The sequence below is a fragment of the Malania oleifera genome, chromosome 5 (genome assembly GCF_029873635.1).
Source record: "Malania oleifera isolate guangnan ecotype guangnan chromosome 5, ASM2987363v1, whole genome shotgun sequence".
In the NCBI taxonomy this organism is placed as follows: Eukaryota; Viridiplantae; Streptophyta; class Magnoliopsida; order Santalales; family Ximeniaceae; genus Malania; species Malania oleifera.
In genome coordinates this window covers 71,311,858-71,338,018 of record NC_080421.1, presented here as the reverse complement: position 1 = coordinate 71,338,018, position 26,161 = coordinate 71,311,858, and the positions used below count along the sequence as shown (strand labels likewise).

The window sequence follows — 26,161 nt, the reverse complement described above, 5'->3', positions numbered from 1 at the left end:
AATGTGGCCTTTGCATCAAACACTACATGAGACCTAAAATACTCACCCACACACTATACATTATATTATGATGAAACATTTAGTAGTCCATGCAAATTAATGTAGAATGTAATTCACACAAGCGTACAAAAAATAAGACTAAATAGCTTACCTAACATTTTTGGAATCTTAAAAATCATTTCAGGATATTTTAAGAATTTTGTACGAACTTTTAAGACCTATGCAAATTTCAAAACATTTTTTCAATTTTATTTGAATTTTTGAATTTTTATAATTTTATGAATTTCCCATTTTTTTTGGAAATTTTCTCTTGATTTTATGATTTATTTATTTTTCACAATTCAAGTAAAAAACTACCAAAAAGTAAAGATTCGAAAAGCAATTTATTTTATTTGGTATTTCTTTTGGGTTTTGTAACCACGAGCTTTTATTTTAACCTAACTCATGATTTTTCTTTTGCTCCATTTTTTCTCGTTTTTACACATTTAATATAACGAATAATAAGAATAATAATAATGATAATAATAAACAACCAAGACTACCTAAGTGTTTTTTTATGGAAGAATTAAGCTCATACATTGAGATTTGAGCATGCAGGAAAATGGCAAAACAACCATATAATAGCATATCTAAGTATACAGTAACGCAACCTCACTGAAAACTCACGTAGTAAGCTCAAAGCATATTTCCCTTGATGAAAACAACAGCACACTAAAGAACATTAGTCTTCTCCTATCAAGCAGTCAAAGCCTGGATGCCCAAAAAATGAAATCCTTGCATCCTCATCCACCACTTGACCAACAATCTGGTTTGGATGAAATGTCATCAAAAATGGAGGAGTTGCTAGTGATATACCCTAAATATATATATCAGGGTCAAAACAATCCATCTGTCATAAAGGAGTATTAAGGCGCAACAACAATCAAGGCAGGGGTCAACCATGCAGGCTAGAGTGATCCATGCCCGCACCATAGACAGCTGTTAATGGCTCCTTAAAAGCTAGAGTAATTCACGTTCGCGCCATAACTCGCCAATAAATAGTCATACACCCTCAGGTCAACTTTTGTCACTATAAACAGGGACTCGGGCGAGAGACCAAGGTAACTCACTTTTAACCTAATTTTTCTATTGCATTCAACCTCTTTAAAGCGTTCCCTTACTTAGGTATCATAGTGATTCCCCAGAGTAGACCCCGAGTCCTTCAAATCTGCTTTGTTTTCACCCTTTTCAAGCCATCGAGAGTCAGAGAGTAACGCCACAAGTCATCACCATTTTTATCCCGCAACACCTAGCTTTCTAGGAATAACAGACTGTAGTAGCCAATATCAACTTATAGAAAATTTCATTTTCTTTTTTTAGAATTACTCAAAGTAGATAGCCTTTCCAAGTTATCTTCTCATTTCATCAATGCTCCTTACATCCTTAACTTAGAATTGACTTTCGATAAGCCTGGCACAAAATAGAACAGTCAAAGAATAAGTGGTTCACGACACTATAAAATTCCTACATAATCTGCAACCTACATAAGTACGTCCACCCCAAGCTACTACTTTATCCATAGTACTCAATAAGTTCTATATAGCAAGCCAAACTACAAAGTATGTTCTAACATGCTATATTTTGTTTTATCCAAATAGTACTCAATGTGTTTTATCCAACGAGATACCTTGTTTAAATCCCAGTGCACTTCATCTTCATTGTAACGACCCAAATTTAAAATGAAATTTAAATAATAAGGAAAGGGAAATGGAAACCGGAAACAGAAGGAGGCTTTAGACTTCATCGACGAATCCCCTATATTCGTTTAGCCATGAATTTAGGTTCAGACGACTTGGCTAACTCGGGACTAGAGGTTTATTTCCTAATGGACCTATGGGATTTCTCAATCTCAGGGTCTATAGGCACTAACTTAAGATCCAAAGAACGCAAACCCAGCATATACAAATGTAGCACACAATTAAGACTTCAGAGTATCAAACAAAAATAAAAACAAAAGAAACAAAGAAAAACAAAGTATAGTATTCTAAACTAGAAATTGGCTTACTACCGTACACAGTCCCCGACAATGGCACCAAAATTTGGTAGGCTTATCAAGACATGGGTCCTTAACTACCAAAGATAAAATTTATAAACCTAACTAACCCAATTTTAGTATAACAATGAGTAAGTCGAGTGTTGATCCGCAGGGACTGGTATACAGTTCTTTACCACTTCTAGCCTAATTTACTACATGTTGTGTAAAAGGTAAAAAAATGAGATTTTGAAAGGTTTTTCTAACAACTGCTTAAAGCATGTAAATTTACGTTAACACTACTCCTACAAAGCAAAACTCGAATTATGAATCAAGCCTAGACTATCATGTGTGCTAAGTATGTCCAATCAACTATCTGTCATATGCTAATGATAAAGTGAACCATTTGATGGCATAGAGTAGTGAAGGTGCACAAATTGTCCAAAGCACTATCGAGGAACTAGGGTATATGCTATCACAATGATCACAAGATCAACTCGTACATGAATCATAGCCTAGTCTGTATAAGTAAATGAATCCTTAGCTAGGCTATCCTTTACCCTAGGGTTTCAACACAGTCAAAGGTGTAAAATTGCATAGAAAGTAAAGTACAGGTATTGAAAGTGCATGTATTTAAATGAATGTAGTAAAGAAAGTCACTAACGATTGGGAATACAACCAAGAAATATCCACTCTAAGCGACAGCACAAAGAACACGAAGGTTGTCATAGGCCTTCAATGATTCCATGCACAAACCTGTACAGGATTTGAAATCAAAAGCAATAAATCTACTTTAAGTGGCTCTCAATGGCTCTTTAGGTCTGTCACTAACCTAAGAGTGGCTAAAGAGGAACACTAGACACATAGATGAAGCTATCTTTTATACCCAAAAGGGCTTACAAGGTTTAAAATTCAAAACAAGAAAGTTTTGCAGAAAATATTGCATAAAAGATCATAACTGTCGACCAGGTTGCACCCCTTTCTTCCCCTGGTCATGCCCTGGTCGAGGCTTGTGCAAAATCAGGAATTCAAACTTCAGCATTCTTGACTTGGTTGTGCCAATGGGCTCGTCGAGCTGCTGATCGAGACTTGCAAGATCTCAGCTTTAGTTCAGCTTCAAGATCTCGATCTGGTCGCCTTGCAAGGTCTCTTGGTCGAACACTTGGTCGAGACTCTCAGTATCTCTAACTTAGTAAGCTTTAGGTTCTTGACCTAGTCATCCCACAGGGTTACTTGGTCGATCACTTGGTCGAACCTGCATCATTCTTCTTTTAGTCTAAACCTTGGACTCTACAGCTTGTGACCTGCTAGCCCCCATATGTTGCTGATCGCACCACATGGTCAAACCATGTCTTTTTTCCTTTGATTGCTTGAGGCAATAGGGGTTTGGTTAAGCATATAATTTGAGCTTTGTGCTTCCTAAATACTCCCTTGGTTTCTCATATTGCTTAACTCCTTAGTTTTAACCTGTTTTTCCTAAAACATGAACAAACCTTACATAACTCCGAATTATGATAAGAAAAGGTATTTACAAGATAAATGAAACCGAAACAAAGATAAATGGGGGCCTAAAATAGAACATTTTAGGAACACATCTGTAATAACCCAATAAATTTATTAGGGCCTCGTCAATGAACACATGGGTTTCGTCGACGAGGGAACATGAGGATCTCTTCGACGAAGTCACGTCTCGTCGACGAGAAGATACCGAGAGGGGTTTTAAGGCAATTTGAAATTCGTTGATGAGGAATGAAGGTTCGTTGATGAAATTCTTCAGGGACTCGTTGACGAGATGACGTGTCTGGTCGACGAATTAGAGGCTATAAATAGTTAAAACCCAAATTTTTGGTAGAAATTTGGTGCAGAACCTCATTTCTCTCTCTAAATGTATCCCTCTCATTCTCTCTTCGATTTTGGCCCCGTTTCTCACCGGATCAATGATCTGAGACCACCACAACTCTCCTAGGAAAGTTCTCCACATGTCTGCCAGAGCGGATCGTTGGTGGGAGTGGTTTGAATTTTATCCCAATCTTGGGGTAAGGTATTTTATTCAAAATTTGCTTTCCCTGTAGTTATTAGAAACATAATAAACGAAGAAAAAATGATAATTTGTTCTGGGGGATGTTGATTTCAGGATGTTGAGCAGAGAACCCAGCGGGTATAGAGTTAGAGTACAGTAGGGGTTTTTCAGAATTTAGGTAAGGGAAATATGCTATGCTAGGAGTTTTGAATTGTATTATCAGAAATTTTATGTATATCTATGTATTCTAGTTTATTGTTTAGTTTTTACAAAATGAACATTTTTAATGAATGCGTGGCCTGAGTAGATATTTATCTGATATAGAATTTATACAATTTTCAGCATATTATACTATACAGTACATGAACAGATATTCACAGATATTTACCAGACATATATAAACATATTTTGATTCAGTTTAGTTTATTACAGTATTTGTAAATATTATGTTTTCCTAATGCCATAACACCCAGTTTATACAGGCAAATTATACAAACAGTTTATACAAACAGATTATACAATTATAGCATCAAGATGCTACAATTATATGATTCAAATATTACAGTATTTACAATACAAAAGTTATAATGTTATGGTTATCTTGGGAACATGATGAAAATAGTAGAAAGATTATAGTATTATATATATATATATGATATTAGATCCCTGTGAAATGATTATAGACAAATACAGATTACAGAGCACGGTACCGTTGCTATATACAAAATAGAGTGCAACCACATATCTCAGATAGTTTTTATAAAATCATTTAAAATGACTTGTATAAATGGTTAATTTTTTAAAGCTTAAATCATTATTAAAGAACTAATTATTTTTATAAGTTATTTCTTGGAGTGGTAGTGAGAATTTGGGCCTGGACCATGAAGCATGAGTGGGTCGAAATCAAGTTGGCCCAATAGAACCAATGGGAAACCCACCTCAATTGGGCTTCATCAAGCTTCATAGGGGCAGGTTAGAGAGGCTGAAGGCGTGGGGGACCCCTATGTTGTGTGTGCAGAGGGCTACGTGACTGTGGAGTTGGAAGGTGCCTAGAGAAAAGTGGAATGCCAAAGGCATTAAAAGCTTTGCCTCATCTTTCAATATGCCCAAAGCATGTGTGTGTGTGTGTGTGTGTGTGTGTGTGTGTGTGTGTGTGTGTGTATAGATTTTATCATAAAAAGGGCAAACAAAGACCTCTGTTAAGCCAGGAAAAATGGTGGCAGAGTATCCATCTTACTCCTACATCTTTGGGAAAAATTCTTCGTGTTAAGTCGGGAGATTTCGAAGTACAAATTGTTGAAAAAAAATGGATAATGGCCCAAGGATTCACTCCAGAGGAATTCTTACCTCTTGTCATAACTGATACACCCACCTCTTTTGGGCATCCACCCATTTACAAACAGCTCAATCTCCAAGCTATAATCTTGCATAAACTTATTACGTATAATATCCTACCTTGATCCGGTTCCCATGACCATGTTTCCTTTTTAGATTGTTTTATTATGTGGTGTATTCTTAAAGGGAAAAAACTAGATCTTCCTAGTTTACTTATCAATGGATAAATATGATGCCCCTCGTATCATTCTACCATATGATGGGATATTGAATATGGTATTTGTAAATTGTAACGTTCTCACACCATCGTTTAACTTCATTAGCAAAATCCATTACGACATCTTTTCTAACACAATTCTTAAGCACATGGGATATAAGAAAACTGGTCAAGGATGGTTTTGCAAGGGTCATCGTCACACCACATCTGAACCACCTCCTCAACCTTCCATGCCAGCCACTTCTATACAGCTAGACCCAGAAACTCCCTCTTGGTTCCTACCATTTTACAATCACAATATGAACTTCAGCGATGGGATGCAATCTGATCTTAGTACTCTTCGGGAGAAGGTTTCCACTATGGAAACTCATTGTTCAAACCTTGTTCAACGTGTTGATAAGATTGAGAAACACTTGGCTAGTTCTTCCAAAGGCACGACTCCGATGGATATTAGCTCTGTTCCATCTAGTGATGATGAATCTGCTGAAAATTTTGATGAACAAGAAGAACAAAGAGATGAGAGTGGATCTAAGGAAGACTCAAATTGATATGCTTAATCCTTGTGATGTTTTAATATCTTTGCTTATGTGTTAGTATTTCTATGTAATTCACCGAACATCATTCCTTTTGTGTTTGTAAGAACTTAAGTACTTTGTATTTCAGTTCTTCAATATGTTTTTTGTTGTATCACCCTCTTTTCCTTTTTGATTGATGTCCAAAGGGGGAGGGAGTTTGAGAGAGTAAAAAAAAAATATGAATGTACTTAATATGCTTGGTACTTGATAATAACTTGATGCATTGTACTTGATATGCTTGGTACTTGATAATAACTTGATGCCTACTTGATGATACTTGACACATACTTGATGCATATGTTTGAAAACCTCATGCTTATTGAAAGAGGGAGCCAAGAGCCGTAATTTTTATTAACAGTGGAGTACTTTAAGGAGTATTTTCTTATATTTTGCTATAGATTTGTTATCATCAAAAAGGGGGAGATTGCTGGCCTAACAAGACTTATAATTCTTATTTTGATGATAACAAATCACAATAAGTTTGATATGGTTTGTTTCAAGTGAAATTCTTTTAGGAAGAAGGCAAAGCTTAAAGAAATTCCAAGTTCAAAAAGATGATAAAGCTCATGATGAATATACTATACAAATGGTTCAAGAAAAAAATATGATCAAAATCTCAAAGATGATATATGATTATGGAAGAACAAGGACTTACTTGAAGATCAAAAGAATAGATTATTAAGGATGTCTCTATGTAAGTACTTCATGTAAACTTCAATATAAACTGAATTGAAGCTCTTATAAATCAAAAGAAATGAAGAAATACATTTTTAGAAAAACTTTAAAATATGTTTTAAAATCAAAGTAAAAAAAAAAAGGTCTCAAAGGAAGAAAAGTTTTTCAAATGAAAATAAGAGAAAACTGAGAGCCATGCAACTGCCTATATAGGCAGTAGACTGCCAAATTTTAAAAGAAATAAACGTGGGAGGCACTAGGATGCCAAGCGACTTCCTGAGCACTGACGGGCGCTTGGGTGGTCAAGCCAGGCAACTGCTTGTGTTATAACAGGTGACTACCAACCTTCTGGGTTGTTCAATTTTCTCTATGGCAGGCGACTGCCACTCGAAACAGATTTTAAAACACTTAATGGGAAGATTTTTTTAAATAGATTTCTTGGGCACTACTCTTTTGGAAAACTTGAGGATTACTCCAAGTAAACTTGGGAGGCAAGGAATTATCTTTTAAACATCTATAAATAGCCCCAAACTTCAAATATTTTTATACCTAAGAAATTTTCCAACAATCAAAGTTCTTTAAAAGCTCTCAATCTCTCTTGTGTTCATCCTACTTCCACTACTGAATTGGTGCTTATACAAATTTCGAAGTAGAGCCTTCAAAGTATTGAAAGATTCAATACGTGGAAGATATATTTGGTGATCTAAATTCAATTGAACTTCAATATTTTTATATTGATTTACTTTGAAGTATATTTGTGCTGAATATTGTACTAATCAACTCTGTTGTGAGAGTGTCTCTTGTACACAAATCCTTCTCTATTTTGTTTCTTGTTTATAGATGATTCAAGGCTGTAGAATCGTTGGACCGAACGAGGGTATATCGTTTGCAGAGGTGGGCTCTAGCCTAAACAAAGGAGTGGTTGTAAACGGTATTGTTCTACCTGTCAACGGAACTGAACTAGTGAATCCTTTGGTGGTGTTCCAGAGGCGAGGACGTAGGCTGGGTATAATTCGAACCTCGTAAAACCTTGTTTCTCTCTCTTTCGCCCTTACTCTTTATTTTTCAGCAAAATTTACCATTTGTGTGGATGCTTTAAAATTGATAAATTCTGAGTGTATGGTTGTTAAGTAGACTAGAAGATAATTTGTTTTGACTTGATCAGCATTGATTGCGGAAACCGAAAGGGACTACGTTGGTGGATCATCCTAAACTTATTAAACTAAAAGTTTATTTAAAAACTGAATACTAGGAAGTTGTGTGCTTGTGAATTAACACAAGGTTTATATAAATCTAGCGAACTTTACACTTTGCTATAGGGCTATTGATACACGATTCAAGATATAGATTTTTTTTTTTTTGGTTGTGGTTGATTTGATTTAATTTTGTGATTGTGTTTGAAGTGTGTTTATTGTTATAACATAGAAACATTAAAAATAAAATAAATTTTTAAAAACCAATTCACCCCCCCTCCTCTTGGGAAGCTATCCTAATTTCAAGTTAGATAATGTTTCTTTTACAGGTACATGTATTGATTTAGTTAGTAGGTAGTTTTTAGTTTTATGAGTGTAATTTCCTAAAATTTAGAATGTAACCACGGTATTCCTCCGCCATAAGTGAGGGTAAGTAATAAAATAAGTAGACCATTTACCTCTTGGGATGAAAGATTATATGAATGATGTTCAACATGAATAGTAAATTTCGATGACTAAATTTTATAAGGAGGGGAGACTGTATTAACCTAACAAATTAATCAGGGCCTTGTCGACAAAAACAGGGGTTTCATCAACGAAGGAACATGATGATCTCGTCAACGAAGTCACATCTCGTCGACGAGAAGATACCGAAAGAGGTTTTAAAACAGTCTAAAATTCGTCGACGAGGAATGAAGGTTTGTCGACGAAATTCTTCAAGGATTCGTTGACGAGATGACGTGTCTCATCGACGAATCTGGGGCTATAAATAGCTAAAACCCAGATTTTTGGCCGAAGTTGACGCAGAAAACCTCATTTCTCTCTCTAAACGTCTCCCTCTCCTTCTCTCTTTGATTCCGGCCCCGTTTCTCGCCAGATCGACAATCTAAGACCACCACGACGCTCTTGAGAAAGTTCTCCATAAGTCTACTGGAGCGGATCGTTGGTGGGAGTGGTTTGAATTTCATCCCAATCTTAGGGTAAGGTATTTTATTCAGAATTTGCTTTCCCTAAAATTATAAGAAATGTAATACACGAGGAAATAATGATATTTTGTCCTGGGGGATGTTGATTTCAAGATGTTGATCGGGGAACCCTGCGGGTATAGAGCCAGAGTACAGTAGGGGTTTTTTAGAATTTAGGTAAGGAAAATATGCTATGCTAGGAGTTTTGAATTGTATTATCAGAAATTTTATGCATATCTATGTATGCTAGTTTATTGTTCAATTTTTATAGAATGAATATTTTTAATGAATGTGTGGCCTGAGTAGATATTTATCTGATATAGAATTTATACAGTTTTCAACATATCATACTATATAGTACATGGACAGATATTCACAGATATTTATAAGATAGATATAAACAGATTTTTATTCAGCTTAGTTTATTGTAGTATTTGCAGAATATCATGTTTTCCTAATGTCGTAACACTCAGTTTATGCAGACAGTTTATACAGGCAGATTATACAGACAGTTTACACAGACAAATTATACAGTTATAACATCAAGATGCTACAGTTATATGATTCATATATTACAGTATTTACAATATAGAAATTACAGTGTTATGGTTATTTGGGAACATGATAAAAATAGTAGAAAGATTATAGTATTATATATATGATATCAGATCCCTGTGAAAAGATTATAGACAGATACAGATTATAGAGCATGCACTTGTTGCTATATACAAAATAGAATGCAACCATATATCTCAGATAGTGTGTGGGTACTGTCAAACCATGCTCGGAGTGGATGCAACTCCCCAGTTCGCTGGGTGGAGGGGGCCGGTTTGATGAGGCAGTAGTCAAGTCCCGTGCCTAGGAGAGGATGCAGTTTGGCCGGGCTGAGGTAGTGTAGAGTATAGTGACTTACTTGGTGGGCCAACCAGAGTTAAGTCCCGCTTACGAGCTGCACAACCCTATCATGAGGGGTTAAATCATGACATACAGAGTTCCAGGGAAAACCACAGTTATGTATATGTATACCGTTTTACAGTATTTGATGAATATAGTATGATATTAGCAGTATAAAAGATAGAAAGCTCAGATGATACATTTATATTTAAAGCAATGATATACATAAAATATATTTTTACTGATTTCTTAGTTTATATAGTTTTGAATGTTATTATTAAAGTTATGCAACTTGGTCGTCACACACTAGTAATAACATATTTTCACTTACTGAGCGTCGACTCACCCCATTATTCTAACATTTTCAGATGAGCCAATTAGGCAAGCAGATCATGCTCGCAGATAGAGAAAGACTCTTGTTGCCCTGTTTATAGGGTAAGTTTGGTATAGGGTAGTTGAGTTTTTGGGAAAATGGTACTGATATGTATAAATGTAATATGGGAAAATACTGAATTCTGGTATTGTATATATGTATAAAGGGTTATGTGATTTATGTTTTTTCGCTGCATAGGGGTGCCCATTACATACAGATATTGGAGTTATTTATAATTATATAAACAAAATAAAAAAAATAATATGGAATAATATTTAGGGTGTTACAACATCACTCTCTCTCTCTTCTCTCTTCTCTTTTTTTTTTTTTCTCTCGGTTATTCTCTTCATTCTCTCTTTCTCTCTTTCTGCAATCTATGATCTCAGAACTCTCTCTCTCTCTCTCTCTCTCTCTCTCTCTCTCTCTCTCTCTCTCTCTCTCTCTCCTCTCTCTCTCTCTCTCTTCTATTTTCTCTAGGTTACTCTCTGCACTCTCTCTTTTCTCTCAGTTATTCTCTCCATTCCCTGTTATCTATGCTCTTAATTTTTGTTTTTTTGTTTTTTGTTTTTGTTTTTTTGTTTTTTTGTTTTTTTTGCTTTTTTAGGTTTAATCCGAGGAAAGGTGTGCAAAAGAACTCAGACCAGGATCTTTCAAAGAGACAAGTGTTCTATTTTGTTGCCTTTTTTAGTTATCTTCACATATTATGCTCCTAGGTTCCTTTGAGTTTTTTTTACTAATTTTTATTTCTTTTGTTTCTCCAGATATTTTTGGTGTTTTATTGTGATTTTCTTAGGAGCCAAACAGGCTTCCCGGGCTTGACCTGGGTTGGTTCAAACCAAGGTAGGTTTAGGTTCATGGTTAGGGTCAGGTTTGGGTCTGGCTGGGACTTGGGCTAGTAGGTTAGGTTAAGCCCAAATGAGCTTGTGGTGGGGCTAGTTGGGACTGGGTTAGATGAGGTTAAGCCCAAGTGGGTGGGTTTGACCCATGATGGGGTCGAAGGCCAGTTGGTTTCTAGGAATTGGGCGATTAACTAAGCCAGGCCCAAAGGCTCATTTTTAAAATGGTTTTGGGCTTTTTGGAACAAGACGTGGGCTAGGGTTTTAGAAAATGAGTTTTTGGGTATTGGACTTTTAAAAATGGGCTTTTTAAAATGACTTTGGGCTCCTTTAAAATAGGGCTTTTGAAAATGGGCTTTGGGCTAGGGCTTTTAAAATGACTCTAGGTTCCAGGCTTTTAAAAGTGGGTTTTGGGCTTGGTCTTTAAAAGAGGGCTTGGGTCGAGGCTTTAAAAAAAAATGGGTTTGGGCTTTGGTTTTTAAAATAGGTTATGGGCCGAGGCTTTTAAAAAATGGGTTTGGGCTTGGTTTTCAAAACAAGTTCTATACCAAGGCTTTAAACTCAATGGTTAGTTTACCTATGTCCAAATTAGACCTAGGTCCGTGGGTCACGAATGGGCTCCGATCCTTGAGTTAACGAGTAGGCTTGCTGAGTCGACTGTAGAACAAATATTTGTTTACATTAATGACAACATGCTACAAAAACAAGATAACACATGGATATGAAATTGATTCTAACCTCTAGCCTTCAACTACACCAATCTTCTTATCTAGAGTCAGCCCTCAATTTGCTCCTCTTTGGTCTTAGTCTCTTCTTCTATATTGTAGGTCCTCTGTTCTTCAATTCTTTAGCAATCCGAACCCATGGTTTGCTCAGGAAGGACTCAGTCTGCCCCTCTCTCGATCATAATTCCCCAACATTCCTCACTATACTCTCTTCAATATGTATCTCTTAAAAGGCACCAAATGTCTATGTGTATGTCCTCTCAATCGTTCTCTACTTTTTCCTCATGTGGAAGCCTTTATTTATAGGGTTAGGGTCTTGGGTAGCATTAAAAAAAGAAAAGAAAAAGCAAACCATTTAGGCAATAGATCAATCTTTTCCCATTGCCTATTTCTCTATTGCTTGCCTTGCCATGCATATGCTTGCCTTTTCACAAAAAATTTCCATCCTAGGCTTAGGCTCATTGAAACCGAATTTCTCTTGTCGATTTCCTTCCATTAGGGTTTCAAGTAGATCAATCGAATTAGATAACAAATCATCCTTTTGGATTGTAAATCATTCAATTTCGAGAAACAAATCTTCCCATTTTATTGCAGATCAATTGATTATAAGAAAGAAATCTCCTCTCTTTTAATGCTGATATTTTCCTAACCTCTTCTTTTTGCGTATGCAGGTTCTAGCAGGGACAACTGAATATTCCTGCATATTCTCTGTGTATTTTTTTCTTTTTGTAGCATTGTATTTCCCCATATTTTTATATTTTTTGTTGTATTTTGGTCTTTCTTTTGCATTTTTTGTTGTATTCAATGTATTCTTTTGTATTTTCTTTTATATTCTATGCTGCATTTGTATGAAATTTTTTTTTTTTTTTTTTAAATTATCATTAGACTCCGGACAAAATAGGGTGTCTGGAAAGAGTGAATTAATTTTGGGAGAATGCGCACAAATAAATATGACAGATCGTGATCACTGGCCTGGACATACCCAAGTGCACATGCTTTGCTTATTTGGGAGCACCACACCAAATGTACATGCTAGGGTGTTCTCGCCAGGCCTCCATCGAATGAATGAATGAACGAATGCTTGCCAATAAGCCGATATATGCGATGTGGTTCCCTCCACTGATAAGAATTTCACCCAAGTAGCTGTCTGTCTGTGGACATGGTTTCGTGTCCCTAAAAGTGCAAGCCTGCGAGTGGTATATTTTAAACCACGGAGAATACCAGTCCATTTAGCTTTTCCATCTGCCTTCATTTGTTATGTGCATATCTATTAATCCCACATGCATACTCGGCGAACTGTCACTTCGCCATTATTTAAAGTTTGATTCACAGGAACATGATACCCGCAATATGCAAGAACAATCAGCTTTGGAAGTAATACATCCACCGGGGGGGGAGGGGTATCTAGCTAGCTGGTGAATTCTGTGCTTAAATGTGCATATATGGGCGTGGGGAGGGAAGAAAGGCCATCCATGATCCGCAGAAAACCAATAGAGATGGCAGCTGGGGCATGTTCATCATTTGGAGAATTCTGCTCCAAGTTCAAGCCACACCTGATCATGTTTGTGGCACAGATAGGTTATTCAATTCAGTATTTCGTGACAGAAGCTTGCTTCAATCAGGGAATGGATCCTCATGTCTATGTAACGTATCGACATACTGTTGGCGGTTTGGCTGTCTTTCCATTTGCCTATGTTCTAGAAAGGTATATGCTATATCCTGTACATGCATGCGTGATTGAACATAGACGTGCGTGTGGGTGGGTTTTAGGAAGTGAGGTTATGGTGTGTAAGATAGCCTTTAGAAACGCATTCCAATTTTACGATAGCAAAATTGTTTTTGGTACATTATCACTTGTTTAGCTCTGGAATATAAAATGGGAGACCGTCCATTTTCCATTACATACCCTTTTCTCGCATTTTCTATTATTTAACCTAAGAATTCCAATAAAATACGACATTAAAATTTATATATATATTTTCATGTAGGATTAAACCCCAGGAGTTGTAAGGTGTTAAGTTAGCATCTGACCTGCGCAAGTGGAGAGTATGTAAACCTTGATGTGGGTCTCAATAATGTGATCGATTTTTTATTCCATATCCCTTTTAAACCTAAGATGCCCAACAAATGAAGACTTAAAAAATGTCCCTATACGTAGCATTGGAACCCACCAATTGCAAGATTTCATGTCAATGCTTGGCCTACGCAAGCGAGAAATGTAACCTAATGTAGATTCCAAGTGACATGGGTCTCACACCATTTTAATTGATCCAAACAATAATATAACATTTGTGATTGATGGATTTTGAATCCTACGTGGAGGAATTGTCCCTTCTAAATCTTTCTCCCTCAAATATGAAAACCATAAACATTAGTTACTGTGATATTCCTAAGGAAACAAATCTACTGCAACCAAACAAGTCCATAGAACATGAAAATTTTAGAAGATATAAAAACAACATAGCTAACTAGCTAGTTTATTTAGAATAAAGTTGTCGCGAGAATAAGAAAATCACAACCAACCAATGGAGCAAATGCGAAAAAAAAAAATAAAGGAAATATTTAAAACTATAATAACTATGATGCAATGAAACATGTGAATCGTCAAAAAAAAAAACATTGAAAAAATAAGAATTGGGTAAAGACTACAGTTAGAAGTATGAAATTAAGAGATATGTTCAATGAAACAACTATAAAACTAGTTATGCTATATAAATGAAAACACTGAGCAACTAAGAAATTACACATTAAAAAGTAAAGGTAACATAAAATGAGTATGCTACAATTATTGTGTGGCATATCCCTAAAAAATTAAAATAAGAGATGAGCATTTCCCTACCTAGTTATTAGTTGTAATAACTTGAAAAGATAAGAGAACTAAGAAAGTATGACGAGGATGGTTTTGACACTTCCATTGCGAACCAAAAAACACCTTATTAAGTAGGTTGTTGTCATAGAGATTGGATAAGGAGTGCATAGAACTAGAATGACTTGAATCAAAAAATGAGGAAGAATTTGATGTCACGCACTATAGATTTTCAAAGGTGTCCTAGATCATGCAAAATGATAGAAGAAGATTCATGCATATAGTGATCCAACAAGAACACAATTTTCAAAGGTGAATCTTTGCCATGTATCATACAATTATTGGAAGCTATACTCTCATGCAACAAGAACACAATTTTACCACTTCAATTAAAATAAATGCTAGGTTTTGTCGAACCAACCCAGTTTTACTATAATTATGATATTCTCGTGTTTTGTTTGCAGAAAAGTGAGGCCAAAGCTTACGTTATACTTATTTATGGAGATATTTGCTCTCTCTGCCTTTGGGTAGGATTGTTGATCATTGCTCACTGTTATATTCAATAGATTGAACTTATGTTTACATGAGCTTGGATTTTGGTCACGGGTTTGGATTTGAGTAAATTTGGAAAAAAAAAAAAAATGAAACATAAAATTGTATTGAGTTATGCTCAAATTAACAAGAAATCAAATCCTAACACATGAAATTCATGCTTCCAAATACAATCTGAATTTTTTTTTTTTTTATACTGCGCAGAGAGAAAATACTAACGACTATTTGTGTGATGAAAACAGGGTAAGCTTAAATGTAAACATGTTCTTCATAGGCATGACATACACCTCTCCAGCATTTGTTACATCAATGCTCAACACCATAGCATCCCTGACTTTTGTAATTGCAATCATACTCAGGTGAGGACTACTTCTTTAACACCACGAAAACATGGGAAATTAAATTCATGCTTCCAAATACAATCTGAATTTTTATTTATTGTTCTCCAACTCTTTTATACCAATGTTGAAAAAATTTAAAAATTAAGAAATATTTTTGTAATTATGAAAAACTGAAAAAAAAAAAATAGTAAAGAAAATTATTTTCACAAACAAACATGCCATTAATTTCTCTGTGTACTCTGTTTCTTGAAAAAAAAAAAAAAAAGATTTAAGCATTAGTAGAGGAAAAAGATAACATAAATCGATTTCCCCTGTTGATTCCATGTAGGATGGAGATTGTTGATATTAGAAATCCCCGTGGGATAGCAAAAGTCCTGGGAACCATAGCATCCTTGGCTGGGGTTATGACTATAACATTGTATCAAGGACCTGAATTAAAAAGCCTATGGAGAGCTCCAATGCACATAGGGAAAAATACTGTACACGAAAATTGGATAAAGGGATCTATTCTTTCTGTGGCAGGCTGTGTTTCATGGGCTATCTGGTTCATTATGCAGGTAAATTACTCCTCAATCAACAAAATGCCTGCCTTTCTAGATCTTGTAGCGTGTGTATGATGCTATGTGTATGAAACTTCTTTTTCTTTAATTTGACCATGCATGCAGGCAATGACGTTGAAGAGATATCCTGCACAGCTCTCTCTCACCGCATGGATGAACCTTGTCGGGGGAGCACAATCTGCTGTCTTCACTGTATTCGTACAACGTAAGCCAGAAGCATGGGCCATGACATCCACCCTCAAGTTTTGGTCTATAATGTATGCAGTAAGTAGCTAGAAATCTGAGATGAGTTGTTTGAGATTTTTCTCAAAGCATGTTTAGGTCATTGGAACATGAATTTCTTATTTTGATTTGGACGCAGCACAATATAATTTAGGGTAAAACATACTTAACTCCATTGAGGTTTGGTAAAAATACACTGACCTCTCCTATGATTTAAAAAATTCTAAGATCTTCTTTAAGATTTTAAGAATTCCAAAGACCTCCTTTGAGATTTGTCAAAAAGATAGAAACATTTTCCTATATTTTACAAAAACATAAGATCTTTTTTGAGATAGTTAAGTATTTTTAACAAACTTCAGAGGAGTCCGTCACATTTTTTAAATCTCAAAGAAAGTCAATGAAATTTTTGATATCTCAAAAGAGATTCCTTACTTTTTGTCAAATCTAAGAGGAGGTGGGTATCTTTTGCCTTGTAATTTAATATTACTTTTGCTCGAATTTAAGATCAAAAAATCAAGCTAGAGACATAGGGTTATAATTATTCTTTGATTTTATAACATGGGTGATCGATGTATGGCAGGGTGCGTTTTGTTGTGGTTTCCTAATCTTTGCTCAACTCTGGTGCATTGAACAAAGAGGGCCAGTTTTTGTGACCATGTTTAATCCCCTTACAACAATATTGGTAGCAATTGCAGCGTACATGGTATTAGGCGAAAAACTATACGTGGGCAGGTAATATCTATTTTCCTTACATGGCTAGTAGGAAAGATAGGAAAGGAAGTGAAAAAATATATATTTAACTACACGTTTGGTATAGACACAAGGAATGGAATGAAATTGAAAAGATAGAATGGCCTCATATATATATATATATATATATATATATATATATATATATATGTGAGTCTATTTCTCTATTTTATTTCTTTCCACTTCCAACCCATTTAATTTTTTGTAAACCAAATATGACATAATTCCTAAATCATTGCATCTTGGGTGGGTTTGAGAAGATAAAATTAAAGAAGCGAGGGTGATGCATGCAATTTTACCTATTTTCTCATAATTTTACCTATCCCATGGCATCACATTGCCATGTGGCATGCATGGGTATGACAAATTCGTAATCTAGAAATATAGGACTTAATTTTTTTCAATAGTTGTGCTTTCCTCTTAGTTTTAAAAATCCATTGTAATCAAGGGAGTGTAATGTAGAAAGGGTTCTATTTTACTTCTTAGTTTCTTCTTCTCTCATTTTTCTACTCTACCACGGAAAGGATAGAAGAATCCACATTATTTTCCTACCAAGCGTGGTTAATTATTGAAACATTACACTCAAATGCAATATATGGTCTTTTATGTGTGTACATTTATAAAAAGTATTGAAATTTTAATTGGCTTGGTACAGCATTCTAGGAGGAGTCATTGTCATCATTGGCCTATACTTGCTGTTGTGGGGGAAAGAAGACAATCAAGAAGCCCATATCGATTCTAAAATGCAATTATGCTCGTGTAACGTTGTGCCGCAAGAACACAATATGCAAATATTTACTTCAACAGAAAGGCCGGAAGAACGCTAGAGACTTGGACTATATATATGAATGGAGTTCTGGCATGCGTCAACCTATTATTACATCAAATGGATCAAATGAGCACTACTTAACTTTACGTTGAAGTTTAATATAATCCATTGTTAGAATTTTGTGGACTTAAATAACCTTTTTTAATAAAATTTGGGTTAAATGAATGTTGAACATTTTGGGAGCATGGAATTAATGAGTCTTATGGTAAGTAATCACCATATTATTATGGTTATGGGCCTGAAGCACCAATTCATGGAATTTTAATATGTGTTGACCTTATTTACACAAAGAGTATGTGATGGATAAGGTTTCCTTGTGATAGTATTTAAGCAACAAGGAGAGGTCTTGTCCTCATCGTAATTTAGTATGATCGTCTATCAAGTCATACATTTAAATAGGGAAGAGAGTAATAAACTCTCCTCGTGTTAAAAATTGAAGGGAATAAAAATGGTTGCAAGCAGCAGCCCACGTCAGCTCAGTTTTTATTCTCTGTCGCAAAAGATGGTTATGAATAACTGTATATTATTCCTGTTGTTAGAAATTGTTTGATACTTTGATTCTTTTTTTTTTTAATTATTATTCTATATATACCATTCCTATATAGTTTTTTTGCATATACAGAATTCATGGAAAGTAAGCAATACAGAAATTCTCTCCATCTCTTCCCTGCATTCCATCTCTCTCAGTTTAGGTTTTTGTTTTTCTTTTACATTCATAGTGAAGCAAAAGCAAAATCTTATATGGTATCAGAGCCATGATGGAAGAATCCATCAATACCAGTTAAACCACTCCTCCAAACCCACCACCAAACACCATTCCTATGCAATCAAACACCAATACCAATTGGTCAGAATTTGTTCCTCACGATCCAAAGCAGCCCACCAGTCCCTATTATATTAGTAGCAGTGATGGTTTAGGTGCCATGCTTGTCACTCACACCTTGGACTCCAAAAACTACTATTCTTGGGCTAGATCCATGAAGAGGGCCTTGCGAATTAAGAACAAGCTTGGGTTCATTGATGGCACCATCTGTGAACCCTTTGAACCCAATAATCCCTTAATGGAACACTAGCTGAGGTGCAATGACATTGTACAATGGCAGTTGATATCAAGTCTACACTACGTATGCAGAGACTACATATCAGCTTTGGTTGGAGTTGAAACAACGTTTAGCTCAACAAAATGCTCTAAGAATTTTCGAGGTGAAGCAAGGTATTACATACCTAAAGCAAAACCAAGATTCATTTATTTCTCTAAAATTAAAACTTTGCTTGATGAATTACTCAATTATGAATCAATTTCTAACTGTACTTGTGGAGGTTCAAAGGTTATAGTTTAGAACGAGTAGAGGGATTGTGTGATGAAATTCTTAATGGGGCTCAAGGATACTTATAAAGATGTTAAGGCACAGATACTGCTAATCAAACCTTTTCCCAGTTTGAATGAGGTTTATTCCATTATTCAACAAGAAGAAAATAGGAGAGAAATTTCTTCTAACAGTTTGGGCAATGATTTTCATGGCTATGGTGAGCAAAGGAGTTTTTAGCAAGCCATCTACTGGACAACAAAGAAGGGATAAGTACTATTGTACCTTCTATAAAATACTAGGACACTCTCTGGAGAGACGATTTAAAGCAAATCCAAATAAGCTCATATGTACTCATTGCCAAATGTCAAGCCACACAGCTGAAAAATGCTTCAAACTACATGGATACCCAGCAGGATACAAGGGAGAAGGGAAGAACAAATCTGTTATGAATCTGGCGAATGCAAATTCAGTAGTAAGTTCTAACCAGGAGGTTGTGAAAGACAAACATCAAGCATCACTAACTCAGGAGCAGTATACTCAGCTTCTGGCTGTCCTAAAACCTACCTCTAGCAACCAAGCTTTCATTCCCTCGACCAATCATGTTCATACCATGGTTACACCTTCTCCCTCATATGCAAATAGTCACAAAATTTCGAGTATATCACTGTGTCTCTCTGTCTCTACTCCCGAAACTAGTAATATTTTAGCAGCACCTTGGATTCTGGACACTGGAGGAATAGACCATATGATCTGCTCCAAGTCCTTATTTCATTCCATCCAAAATACTATTTCCTCTTCTATAGCCTTACCAAGTGCTGAGATAGTGCATGTTACTCATGTAGGAATAGCAAAAGTCACCAAGAATCTCATACTACACAATGTCCTTTGTGTTCTGAATTTTTCTTTTAATCTAATTTTAGCAAAGAAAATGACTCAAGAACTAAATTGTTGCCTTGTTTTCTTTTTTGATTGCTGATATATTCAGGACCTTTTGACTTGGACAATGAGTGGCATGGGTGAAGTGAAGCAAGGACTCTATCATATGCTACAAAAGGAAGTTTACCTTCAGCTTTATCTGATGTTTTATCCAAATACAACCTCAAAACCAGCCTTTCAGCATCTGTTAGCAACAATAGTGAATCTTTTGACCTCTGGCATCATAGATTAGGCCACTCTTCTTACTCTCAATTTTAAACAGATACCAAAGTCAATATATTAAAACCCTCTGATGGTCACCCCTGTCTCATTTGTCCTTTAGCTAAACAACACAAGCTACCATTCCATACTAGCCAACATCAATCCAAGAAATGTTTTGAACTGATAAATTGTGCTATATGGGGTCCATGTAATGAAATTAGTCATAATGGTTGTAAAATCCTCAAGATTCGCCATTTTTTTTATAATAATAAATTACTCCAATACCTACATGTAATGGGCATCCTTATGCAACGAAAAAACATAAATCACATAACCACATATGCATGTATATACAATACTAGAATTCAATATTTCCAACCATAGCTACATAATACATCTCTCTCTCCAGTGTCAACTACCCAAAAAAAATACAAAACCCTACACAAAACTTAACCTCTAAACCAGGGTAATCAATATACTCTCTATTTGCGAGCCTGATCTGCTCGCCCAGCTGTCTTACTTGAAAAATGGTAAACTAATGGGGTGAGTCCACGCTCAGTAAGTGGAAATATGCTATTAAAGTGGAAATATGCTATATAAAATTATAATAATAGTATTTAAAACTGCATGATCTGGCATATCTATAAAACACATGTATAAAAGCTTAAAAAATTTGTATCATCTGAGCTTTCTATCATCCATACTACTATAACGTATTACATACAATAAAAACTATAAAACTGTATACATATACATAATTGTGTTCTTTCCCTGGGACTCTGTATGTCATGATTTGACCCCTCATGAAAGGGTTGTGCAGCCCGTAGGCGAGACTTAATCTGGTTGGCCCTTCAGGTAAGTCACTATACTCTACACTACCTCAGCCCGGCCAAATTGCATACTCTCCTATCCACAGGACTGGCTACCTCATCCCGGCCAAACTACATACTCTCCTAGGCATGGAATTGACTGCTACCTCGTCAAACCGGCCCCCCTCAACCCAGTGAACTGGGGAGCTGCATACTCTCCGAGCACGGCTGACGGTACCCACATACTATCGGAGATATGTGGTTGCACTCTATCTATATCTAGCAATAGTACCGTGCTCTGTATTCTATATATGTACTGTATCTGTCTGTAATCTTTCCACAGGGATCTGATACTATATATATACATACTATGCTCTTTATAATGTTTTCATTATATTTCAAAAATAACCATAACACTATATTGTCGTACTGTAAATACTGTAATATTTGTAACATCTTGATGCTATAACTGTGTAATCTGTCTATACTTTCTTTCTGCATAATATGTCTGTACTTCCTTTCTGTATAATCTAAGTGTTATGGCATTTAGGAAAACATAACTTTCTATATACATTGTATATACTGTTTTAAATAAAGATCTGTATACTGATATATATATATATATATATATATATAACTGTCTATATAATCATCTGAAATGAACTGTACATATATGGAAATTATGTCTATATAAAATTTGCAATTATCTCACTATGTCTGTATAACTTGAAATACTAAAAAACTACATAAAAATTCCATATTAATATCATATACTCAGGCCACACATGCTTTAAAAATTCATATCCTATATAATATCTAGTATATATGCATACATATATAAAATTCTGGTAACATGAGTAAATTTCTTAGCATAGCATATTTCCCTTACCTTATCTTTGAAAAGCCCCTACTGTACTCTAGCTCGATACCCGCAGGGCTCTCCACTCAACATCCTGAAAACCACATCCCTCAGAACAAAACATCAGTATTTCTTGGTGTATTGTATTTCTTATAACTGAGGAAAAGACAAATACTGAATAAAATGTCTTACCCTGAGATTGGGACGAAATCCAAACCAACTTCTCCAACGATCAGCTCCAGCAGACTTGTAGAGAACTTCGCCAGGAGCGTCGTGGTAGCCTCAGATCTTCGATCCAGTGAGAAATGGGCCTGGAATCAAAAAGAGAAGGAGAGAGGGATGTAGAGAGAGAGAGAGAGAGAGAGAGAGAGAGAGAGAGGAAGGGATTTCCTATGCTGAAATTTCATAAAAATCCAGGTTTCAGCTATTTATAGGGTTGGATTCGTCGACGAGACACGTCACCTCATCGACGAGTCCTTTAATAATTTCATTAAAGAACTTCCTCCCTCGTCGACGAATTTCAAACTATCCAAAAACCTCTCTCGGTATCTTCTCGTCAATGCGGCCTTGTGAAAAATTTCGGAGTTATTCCATCCAAAATGCAGTGTCGTTGACGAACGCGAGCCTACTGCCTCCTTCCATTCCTGTTTCCATTTCTCTCTCTCTTTAATATTTAAATATCATTATTTTTCGGGTCATTACATTCTCCCCTCCTTATAAAATTTCATCCTCGAAATTTACTATCTGTATTTCCATCTATACACTCCATCATTCTGTGAAGGAAAAAAGGTCTACTTATCTTATTACTTGCCCTCACTTATGGTGGAGGAATACCGTGGTTACATACTATGTTCTGGGAGATTACATATATAAAACTAATAACTACTTTTATCTATTTACTACATGTACCTGCAAAAGAAACACTATCTAGACACTATACTTTACCTAATTACCTTTGTACCTCTTGGAACAACTGCTGGTATCTCTGTCTGATCTGCTCATTGAGTTCCCAAGAAGCTTCCTCTATAGCGTGATTCTTCCATAAAACTTTTACTAATTGAATTTCTTTGGTGCGTAGTACTTGTGTCTTTCGATCTAAAATCTGTACTAGTGTTTCTTCATAAACTAATGAATCCTTCAGCTCTATCACTGCATAACTGATTATGTGGGACGGGTCCAGGATGTATTTCCTTAACATAGCAACATGAAACACGTCATGAATTCTAGTCAAAGATGGTGGCAACGCTAGCCTATAGGCAACTGACCCTATTCTCTCAAGTATCTCAAAAGGGCCAATATACCTAGGGCTCAACTTGCCCTTTTTTCCAAATCTCATGACTCCTTTTAGAGGAGCTATCTTCAAAAATACTCGATCTCCCACATCAAATTCTAACTCTCAGCGGCGAGTGTTTGCATAGCTTTTCTGCCGACTCTGTGTCGTACTGATTCTTTCTCTAATTAATCGGACTTTGTTGGATGTCTGTTGTATTATCTCGGGACCCAAAACTCACCTTTCACCCACTTCATCCTAGAAAATAGGAGAATGACATCTCTTGCCATATAATGCCTCGTAAGGTGCGATGTCGATGCTAGCCTGATAGCTATTGTTGCAAGCAAACTCAACTAACGGCATGAACTGAATCCAACTACCTCCAAAATCAAGCACACAAGTGCGAAGCATATCCTCTAGTGTCTGAATTGTTCTCTCAGCCTGACCATTTGTCTAAGGATGAAAAGTAGTGCTAAAAGCTAACTGCGTACCCATAGCCTCCTGAAAACTTTTCCAGAATTGTGAAGTAAATCGAGGATCTCGGTCTGAGACTATGGATACTGGTACTCCATGAACACGAACTATCTCCTGAACATATATTTCTGCCAATTTGTCCATGGAATAATCAATTTTAATAGGGATGAAATGAGCGGTTTTTGTCAGACGATCAACAACTACCCAAATCGCATTCAATCCCTGTCGTACTAGTGGTAACCCCATAACGAAGTCCATCGAAACGTGGTCCCATTTCCATTCTGGAATGAACAGTGGCTGCAAATATCCTTCTGGTCTCTGGTGCTTAGCTTTAACCTACTGACATGTCAAGCATTGCTGAACATATTCGGCTATCTCCTTCTTTATTCCACTCCACCAAAAATACTCTCGCAGGTCCTTGTACATTTTAGTACTGCCAGGATGGACCGTCTATAGGGATCTGTGAGCCTCCTCCAGTATAGTCCTCATCATCTCAGTATCTGAAGGAATATATAGCCTAGTACGGAATCGCATAGCTCCGTCATCTGATATGCTGAACTCCTCTCCCCGACCATCCTACACTCTAGCCATCACCTCTGCCAACTCTGCGTCATCGCCCTAAGCTGCTTTAATCCTCTTGTATAGTGTAGGCTGAACCACTAGACTAGCAATAACTGCCTGAGGACTCTTCTCTACCAATTTTATAATGAGCCTCTCCAAATTCATTAGAATTGAGTGTTGAATCTCCATAGCTGCTAGTACAGGTCTCCCTGATTTCCTGCTCAAAGCATCTACCACTACATTTGCTTTTCCTAGATGAAAACTAATTTTACAATCATAGTCTTTAATGAGTTCTAGCCATATTCTTTGTCCCATATTTAGCTCTTTCTGGGTAAAGAAATATTTCAGGCTTTTATTATTCGTGAAAATCTCATACTTCCCACCATATAAGTAATGCCTCCAAATCTTAAGAGCATAGACCACTGTAGCAAGCTATAAGTCATGGACAGGACAATTCTTCTCATATTCTTTAAGCTGCTTAGACACATATGCAATAACCCTGTCGTGCTGCATCAATACGCATCCAAGCCCTTTCAGGGATGCATCACTATATATTACAAACCCATCCTCTCTTAACAGAATAGTCAACACTGGGGCTGTAACCAACCTTTGGTTCAACTCCTAGAAGCTCCGCTCACAGCCATCAATCTATTTAAACCTTACATTTTTCCTCGTAAGTGGTGTCAACGAACCCGATAAATTGGAAAATCCCTCTACGAAGCGTCAGAAATAGCCTGCTAATCTCAGAAAACTCCTGACTTCCTGAACATTTCCTGGCCTTCCCCAACTCACCACTACCTCTATTTTACTTGGATCAACGGATACACCTGCTTGTGAGATCACATGGCCGAGAAATGTGACATGTTTTAACCAAAACTCACACTTCTTAAATTTCACATATAATTTCCTTTCTCTCAATATCTGCAACACCAACCTCAAATGATGCTCGTGCTCCTTAAAATTCCTCGAGTATACCAGTATATCATCAATGAACACAACCACAAACTAGTTCAAATACTGATGGAACACCCGATTCATCAGATCCATAAATACTGTTGGTGCATTAGTCAACCCGAATGGCATCACTAAGAACTCGTAATGCCCATACCTGGTACAAAATGCAGTCTTCGAAATATCTTCTGCTTTAACTTTCACCTGATGGTAGCCTGACCGTAGATCAATTTTAGAGTAAACTTGGGTCCCCCAGAGCTGATTAAATAAATCATCGATCATAGGGAGAAGATATTTATTCTTGACTATCAATTTATTTATCTTCCTATAATCGATGCTCAACCTGATGGTTTCATCTTTCTGTTTCACGAACAACACTGGCACTCCCTAGGGCGACACACAGGGTCTAATAAAACTCTTATCTAGTAACTCCTATAGCTGATCTTTCAGTTCTTTCAACTCAACTGGAGCCATACGATATGGTACTTTAGATACTGGTACAAATCCCGGCAACAAGTCTATAGTGAACTCAATCTCATGATCTAGTGGCAAACTAGGTAATTCTTCTGGAAATACATCTGAGAATTCCCTCACTACTGGTATGTCAATTTGTCCCAATGCTTCTTTTGACAATTCTCTTATGTATGCGACATACCCCTGACAACCATCCTATAGCAGTCTCCTCACCTGAATAGCCGACACCAGCTATGGCGAGGCACGCATGTGTGAACCCGTAAATCTAAATTCTGGCTCACCCGAGGGTCTGAAAATTACTTCTTTCTTATAGCAATCAATACTAGCGTGATAAATAGTTAACCAATCCATACCCAGTATCACATCAAATCCCTGCATATCCACGACCACAAGATCGACTAAAAGCACTCTTTCCTGAATACTTATTGGAAAATTCC

At 36.3% G+C, this 26,161-nt stretch overlaps 1 protein-coding gene across 1 annotated transcript; it reads left to right on the top strand.

Annotated features, from left to right (window-relative positions):
• The first annotated feature begins 13,293 nt into the window (after positions 1-13,293).
• LOC131155554 (WAT1-related protein At2g39510-like) lies at positions 13,294-18,044 on the top strand. The gene is made up of 7 exons (XM_058108775.1): positions 13,294-13,524; positions 15,090-15,152; positions 15,420-15,536; positions 15,847-16,075; positions 16,184-16,342; positions 16,881-17,032; positions 17,706-18,044. Exons 1-7 carry the CDS (start codon positions 13,316-13,318, stop codon positions 17,875-17,877), a joined length of 1,101 nt encoding a protein of 366 aa, XP_057964758.1. The 5' UTR covers positions 13,294-13,315; the 3' UTR covers positions 17,878-18,044.
• The last annotated feature ends 8,117 nt before the right edge of the window (positions 18,045-26,161 follow it).

Bases quoted from the DNA above. Each gene is read 5' to 3' on its own strand.
- LOC131155554 (XM_058108775.1), top strand. From the start codon at position 13,316: ATGGCAGCTGGGGCATGTTCATCATTTGGAGAATTCTGCTCCAAGTTC. The intron at 16,076-16,183 runs GTAAATTACTCC...CCATGCATGCAG, and splicing joins CTATCTGGTTCATTATGCAG to GCAATGACGTTGAAGAGATA. The intron at 17,033-17,705 runs GTAATATCTATT...GGCTTGGTACAG, and splicing joins GAAAAACTATACGTGGGCAG to CATTCTAGGAGGAGTCATTG.